General features: G+C 36.1%; 1 protein-coding gene across 1 annotated transcript; it reads left to right on the top strand.

The window, feature by feature from the left end:
• The first annotated feature begins 2,271 nt into the window (after positions 1-2,271).
• On the top strand, positions 2,272-6,359 carry LOC144638959 (lutropin-choriogonadotropic hormone receptor-like). The gene is made up of 4 exons (XM_078498235.1): positions 2,272-2,297; positions 2,389-2,460; positions 3,059-3,130; positions 3,310-6,359. Exons 1-4 carry the CDS (start codon positions 2,272-2,274, stop codon positions 4,742-4,744), a joined length of 1,605 nt encoding a protein of 534 aa, XP_078354361.1. The 3' UTR covers positions 4,745-6,359.
• Positions 6,360-7,837: the final 1,478 nt, after the last annotated feature.

Here is a 7,837-nt window from a genome sequence, read left to right as displayed (position 1 = left end):
AAAAGATAATTTAAATTAAAACCTACCAAAGCAATAACTTGCATTTTGTCCTTTTGTATATTATCTATAGCTATTGACAAGTAAGACAATATTTCTGTCAATGGCACGGTTTTTTTGGTTTCATTATGCAAATATAGAGAGATGAATTAAGCCAACGCAACAGTTAATCACTATTAAAGACTGATAAAATTGTATTGAAGGAAAACCAGAAGGTAATAGAAATATACACTAGCGAACCAAGCTGGCAAAAGATCTAATGTTTTTTTACGTCAGTGTTGTCGTAAATTGTTTTTCCTTTGGCGGATGTTTCTGGTGACAGTTTCAAGCCTAGTTTACTGTTATCAAATAATTTTGGTAAGTAAATACGTTTTCCTGCCATTGCTGACTGTCAACTTTTGTGACGTTTTTTACTTTTTTCTTTAAAGTTTGAAGCCTTACGCTGCTCAATAAAAGGGGCAAAAATATCCTTTCAATTCAATGCTGTTAAAATCTGAAAGAAAACGAGCTCAAACATGGGCGAGATAGGGTCTGTTTTTTATAGCTACGGTCCTAGGAAGAATATGATTCCTTATTTCTTAATGCTTCCTAACCAGTTAAAATTTGATCTTGTAATTTCGTAGTAATTTCTGAGCCAAAAATAGGTAAGCTCGAGACGAGGTTAAAAAGGCATAGGGAAGAAGATTGTCATTTATTGACATACGAGAAGCTTTCGCACAGAGTCAATATTCTCTTTTTAAATAATGCTAAGAATAAATTTATGCCCATCGAAGGCCTGTCATCAACAGCGGTTTTGTATAAAAGGAATCTGATTCTTAATATGATTTATGAAATCCAGCAATGTTTCAAAAGTACAAAGCCAAGTAAAAAAAAGCAAAATAATAGCGGGTGATATATTAGTCAATTGGTCATACAACAATATATGAAAATTGAACATTACTATCGTAATTTTATTGAAGAAGTTTAATTTAGACCACAGCCAGTTAAAACACTCATAAAAGAAATCTTGCGCTTTAAATGGTAGTTAAAAGCTGTTGTTTATCTACAAGGCGATTTGTAATTTAATTTTCTAAAGAACAAAAACGGCACAATGGCTAAATATGATTCCCTCGGAAGGACTAAAGCAAGAACACATGCACGTTTGGAAGAAAAGTGGCTTGAATTTATAATCATCTTAGGATCGCACGAATGTGTAGACGATCGGAGGACGACTAATTCCTTAATATTGTTTGCGAGCTACGTAGATATTGATGGAAAAACTTTATAACTATTTTTTTAACTTGCCCTTCCAGTCGAGAACTTTGAAAAAGCGAGGACAAAAATGAGCTGAAACAGCATTAACCGTCTGGTAAAAAGTTATTGTTTTAAATCTATCTGTTAGCGGGGGGCCTTACACAAAGCGTACTTCCTCCGTTCTTTTCTTATTTCCTTCATTTTTTCCTTCATTAATACATTCATTTTTTTCCATTTAGTTTGGAAGGTCTCTTATTATGATGAAGCCGTGGATTCTGCCTTTGGTCTTCGGTATTGTGTATTGTAGCCTCGCAGTAAGCAGCTGTCCTCTAAACTGTTCCTGTATCGATGCAGTGATGCGTTGTAACATGGACGATCTCCGGCCTCTTGAAAAAATTAGTGGCGAAAACATCTCTAGTCTGTAAGAGTTCATCTAAGACTTGTAATTTGATAAAAGAATGGATGATCCTAAACTACCTCTAGGATATATCCTAACATTAGGTCAAAATCCAACCCATTGTGTGTAGACTGAAATCAGATACATACTATGCTAGGATGATACGCCTTTAGGAAGCTAAGATCTTCTTCCCTCTATGCAAACAGGTGAAGTCCCGAGAAAAGGGGTCTTGCCTGGTCATTCTCACGCCCAGTTGTCAGTGTTTCATATTTTCTAAGAAGACCAGGAATATAGCATGTTATAAAGTGGTATGTTTTGGTTTAATGGGACTTTGAAGCATGTTCAGTTTTCCAGACGAAAGAACAAATTTGCATTTCGCGCCCCAAAGCTTTGTGTAATGTGGTAGGTACCATTCCTTTTATAGCAAAACTCCTTGGTTGTATAACAAATAACTATTTTGAACCATAATTGACTTAATTAAAAAGCGTCCTTTGGTTCCCAAGTAAAAGCTCCACGTAATCAAAGGCTATACAGAGGTGGACATTTTCGTCCAAAAATGACAATAAGTTTTAATTCAGCAAAACCTTTAAGTATGACCTTGTCAATTATAAGTATTATAGAAAACTCTTGAGTCGAGGAACGAAATGGATGAGAGATATATCTACCTACAGTAAGCTTCAACTGAAGAATTTTGAATTTTGACAATATTTGGTAATTTTTTTGTATTTTTTTTTTCGATTTTCTTATTTCATCTATTAAAGATCTCTATCAAGAAACAAAATCAGGCATATACCTCCTGGAGTTTTCAAAGGATTTGCTCAACTACAGTTCCTGTGAGTACACAAATGCTAGTTTTTGTTTCTTGGTTTGTTGATGCTGTTGTTGTATTTTCCTTTTATGCATCACACAGTATGTTTCTAATCTAATGACCACGCTTCAGCAGAACTACTTAGTACCAATGTTTCAGACTAGCTAGGATATGCACTATAAAAAACTTATCGTCTTTTCATAATTCATGGTCTAGAAATTTACAGCGGTATCCGTTTAAAATCACTCTGGCAAATCACAAAGGACAAAGACAGCCCAGTTAACCAATCAAAACTCGAATTCGAGGAGCGACATGTTACCACCGCGAAGCGCGGGAAAACTTGTGCGAGCAAGTCACGATTGGTTTTAGTTTTACTTCTGATTGGTTGAGTAGATGGCGCGAGTTGTTAAATCCAAACACAGAGCGTAGTAAGGAAAACCAACTAAAGCAAATACGTGTCACTTTTGACACTTTCGAAAATTGCTTCAATAGAAGTCGTATTTTTACAGTTTTTGCCGTCATATAATAATAAACCCATTGTGATCTAAACTACATTGTACTGTGTTATTGACGATATACATACAAAAGTGCGTTTTATACTTAAAATAGTTGTATTTTGATAGGTTTCTGGAAGGAAACGAAATAGATCAGCTTACAAGTGGATCTTTCGCAGGGTTAAATAGTCTGCAAACTCTGTAAGTAATACGACACCATACAATACTCTACTCACACTCATTATATACTCAGATTTATAATTTACTTATACTCATATCTGCAACAAAAAGTCATGAATAATCTTGAATCTTGAACTTTAATGAATCAAGTAAATAAGTAAATTGTATTTAACTTAGGTTAGTGTTGAATTTCTCTTTAGGGCTTTGGAAAACAACCATATCCACAACGTAACACAAGAAGCGTTTCATCCTCTACAATCTTTGCGACGATTAAACCTCAGAGGTAATAGATACAAACATTTACCCTGTTCCATACTGTTCCTGCCATCACTGGAAAGGCTTTTAGTGGATGACCCTATTGACTGCCGAAGTTGCGAGATGAACTTTGCAAAAAACTGTTCTTCACACCTGAGAAGACGGCAAAGAAAAATCCCTCCATTTGGAAATGTGACCGGTGTTTGCTTGAGCATAAGCTGCCTCTATAAATCTTCTTCGACGTGTAGATCCAACCAAACGGATAAAAGCGATGTGAATTTTACACCAGACACAGTACTCAGAATCACGCAAGATAACGTTTCTTATCTCAACAGTACAGAAGCTTCATTGACGTCTACGTCTCTTCTTGTAGACAGCATTGCATTAAAAAGCTTCATATTCATCTTGGGTCTCTTGGCCGTTTTGATCAACTTAGTCACAATGACTGTTGTTTTCACATCCCTCCACCTCAAGCGCACTAGCACTATGTTCTTAGCTGGGCATATAGCAGTCTGTGACTTCTTCATAGGATTATTTTTATTAGTTGTTGCAGTTCTTGCCTTTGATTATGAACAAAGGAGATACATTGATTCTTCGCAAAGATACGTCTGTCCTGTCATTATATCATTTCGTTCAGCAGCACTCATCGTTCAACCTTTTGTGTTGTTTGTAATGACTTTGGATCGCTACAGAAGAATTGTTAACCATTCAAAGCCTCCTCTAAGTCGTTGCTTTATATCACTAGCTATCTACTTTGCGTGGTTTATAGCTTTTATTGTAGTTAGCATTGCGGCAGCCGGCTTGAAGGGGGAAGAGAATTATGGAAGTCTTTGTTCGAGGGTAGATTTATCAAGAAACTCAATCTACTCTTACATCCAGAGGGCCGTTATTGCTTCCAGTGCTCTTCTGTTTGTATCCTGTTGCATTATGTATTTTAGAATCTACAGAGTGGTGAAGACACAGAACCAGCTAATGGGAACACAAACATATGTACGAGTGTCTAAGCTGATCTTTGTCCTTGTTTTAAGCACGATGGTGTTATGGTATGTCCCTGCCATAGCAGTCGCATTCTTCGGGCGTCAGAACACTGCCAGCAAACAACTTGAAGTAAGGCAGCTGACCATCTTGATTGCTTTCACAGCAAACTCGCTAGTCAATCCTTTTCTTTACGTCTTCAGAGAGAAGCAATTTCGACAGCGTTTACAACTCTCCTTCTTGTGTAACAGCCACACATCACAAAGACAGGTGAATCCAGATAGGCAAAGGAAGAATTCAGTTCGAGTTGCAGATATTCCAATGGCTGATATTAAAGATGAACAGACGCCAACTAACTGTTGTAATAGTTGTGAAACAGAGAAAGAGTGTTGCACTTCCATTTAGAGAGCGGAAAAAGAGGAAGACGAAACGGCGACGATGATGATGGTGACGACGAAGACGGTGACGACGACGACGCTGATTCCTCTTTTGTAAACAGTCGATGCCGTAATTAACGAACGATGCCATCATTGGTTACCAAGCCTTTCGTAGAGGTCGATGTCATTTCTGGACTAGGCGGAAACTATGCTCTGATTATAAAAAAAAATTGGTTTAAATAAGGCGATCATTAGACCAATGTTAAATTCACGCTTACATTAGGGATGAGGTCATCTATGGATGTTACAGTTTAGATAGACACCTGTTTAAAGTACGATAACACTAAAAGTAATAATTATAGTAAACAATGAATTTGCCTTCTAATTTTGGAGGCAAATTTCATTTTTGCCTTCTGTCATGTGTGTAGACACGTGGCAGGAGGATATGTGGGGGATTTCTTCGTTCTTGTGTAAGAATTATTCGCATTTCTGAATGTAAGATTACATTAACTTTCCTGTGATTCTGGCGGATTAATCAGATAACCGCAAATGACAGGCTTAATGATGGCGGTTCGGGCTATTGAATGGATTTAAGTTAAATACAGACCCACGTTAACATTCTTACAATTACATCCTTGTCGTTCTGACAATTTCCTAGCCTGCGTGAAAAGCTGTTTTAGAATCCCATTCAACTAAATTGAAATTACCAGCACAAAGGACTTAAACAGTGTCGTAGCTTGGGAAGGGGCTGCCCCCCACAAAAAAATGGCAAACACAAAATAAAAATATTCAAAAGTAGAACAGTAATAATGTTAGGATACTGTTGGATTCTTTTGGCGTAATTAGTGTTTTTCCAGTGCTATCTTTATGATTTTAGTCAGATAAAAATTGATGGAAAATAAACATAACCACAACATCAAAACAAATCTAACGATCACGATGAGCCGATTAAGAACATCTAACATCTAATGCTCATTTCCCAAGAAAAAGAAGGAAGAAATCAAGCAGAAATCAAGTGCAACTCAACATGAAATCGCCGCGTAGAACACAAAGCAAAACACAAACATGCACCTGGTAAGTTAGAAAGGGCTTACACAAAATATCTCTTAGATGCCCACGCTCCGGCCAATCACAGGACGCATTGTATCTTAAGAATAATACGTTTTTTTTAAGTAACTTTATGAATTTGTGTTCAGTTGACCAGTTTTTTTTTTTTTTTTGAAACAACTGATTGTTTATCTTTGGTTTGGAAGAATTATATTACTGCATTTTTTTTAATTTAGATTTTTTGCAAAAAAAAAAACAACAAACAAAAGAAACTGCTTTCATTTAAGGAAGCAGACAATAAAGTCATCCATTTGATTCCGTAATTAAAGCAAGTACAGACAATTGGTGTTAACATGGACAGTAGTATAACTTTCAAAAGTACAGTCAGATGAATTCCCTGTGAAGCGCAGGCATGGAACGAATATCCTGCAAACGAAGACGGAATTTGGCAAAAATCCGTCCTTTTTCCGCAGTTTAGGAAATGAACAACGGCTTCCTGATGTTTATTCAATGGTTTAAAAGCGGCTAACGTCATCATAATTCAACAAGAGATCTATTAGCTGCATTAAACGTTTAGTCCATAAAAGCTTTTAACGAAGAAACTAATTAAACTGTCGATTTGCTTTAGACCGGTAATTAACGAAAATTTTAATATTGAACTTGGTTTTCCAGCATAATGCCTTGCTTTTAAAACGATTTAAGATTTGGCTACGGATTTAGTAAGTTTGGTGTTCAGCTACCCGGCTTTTTTCAAGATGCGAGAGCTAACCTTGAGAATTTACAAGGTGAGTCTTTCGCTTATAAAATCAGCATGCACATGGTTGGCAAAATGTTTTCTAATTTGGGTTTACCATATGATAGGTAAATCATTGAGACAGGTAAAAAGTCTTGGAAAATTTCGGTGTTTTTTTTTTGTTAACTATCATTGCATGACAGTTATTGTAAAGCAATACAAAGCTCTCTCGCCAAAAGAAAATGTTTTCTCGGTAGTTTTCAGTAATATTTTCCGTACAATGAGAAGAACATTGGATATTCGTTGTTCAAACCGCCAGACTATTTTTTTTTTCGATTTTTACGTTGTTTTTACTACGGTTTAATTAAACGATGAGTTATTGGATAACTCATCGATTTTGCCTTTCTTAAATCCTTCTTTTGTTCAATTCACGGAAAATGTATTTAAATTTACTAGCAAAATTATCCTGCAATTCAAAAACGAATTCAAGTTGGTTTCAATTTGGTCTCTTCTAAAGCGCGTTTCCGTAAAAATCGACCAATTATTGTCATTTTTTTTTATTAAAATGTATTCTGATTGGCCATCTGTGACAAAATGCTGACTCTGATATCTGACTAAATTGGCTGAAAACTCAAAAGGTCGGCATGTGACGTTCGCTTTTAGACAGGACATTTAAAACTTTCTTACTACTTTAAATGTCCAAAAGCAATTCATTTTAGGCTGCAGCAAAAGTAAACATTTTAACAACTTAGAAGTGATTTCTGGTGGTGTTAAAAGGTTTATACATCCATTGAACTTGACACAAGCTGTTTTCGTATAACGATTGTTCTTTCTTCGCGTTTATCTTTTTCCTTTAGTATTTTAATTAAAACATAGTCTTGAAGGGAAACGGCTTCAATAAAAACAAGAACAAAAGTGGGAGGAAAAAAGAGGTAACACAATTTCTTTGCACGGACAGTCCTTTGAATTACCACCGTTTTGTCGGTGGGAAATCTTCATAAATGTATCCGAAGAGATCCCATCAGAAATAATACGTGCATACTCCTCTGGAAGTCGTCACGTGACAGTATATGTCACGTTGCTTAGCAACGTACTTTTCTGCGCCAACACGAACTTAGTTTACGTTTTTACACCACCGTTTATGCAAAACATATTGCAAAGTCGTCCTCCGATGATTTCCCTCTGACATTCTATCCACAACTGGTATTACGCGCCATGACGAGAAATGTCCACAATGGCCCCTTTTTTTTATTATGTCAACGGGGTTATTTTTTCCCCCCACCCCCCCTTTTAAAATGCACAATTTTAAAAAATATTAAGAAAGAATTCCCAAAAAAGAAA

This window comes from Oculina patagonica, chromosome 14 (assembly GCF_052425735.1).
Source record: "Oculina patagonica isolate OP01 chromosome 14, crgOcupat, whole genome shotgun sequence".
NCBI classification, from domain to species: domain Eukaryota; kingdom Metazoa; phylum Cnidaria; class Anthozoa; order Scleractinia; family Oculinidae; genus Oculina; species Oculina patagonica.
This window is presented reverse-complemented; position numbering and strand designations above follow the sequence as displayed.

Bases quoted from the DNA above. Each gene is read 5' to 3' on its own strand.
- LOC144638959 (XM_078498235.1), top strand. From the start codon at position 2,272: ATGGATGAGAGATATATCTACCTACA. The intron at 2,461-3,058 runs GTGAGTACACAA...GTATTTTGATAG, and splicing joins TTTGCTCAACTACAGTTCCT to GTTTCTGGAAGGAAACGAAA. The intron at 3,131-3,309 runs GTAAGTAATACG...ATTTCTCTTTAG, and splicing joins TTAAATAGTCTGCAAACTCT to GGCTTTGGAAAACAACCATA.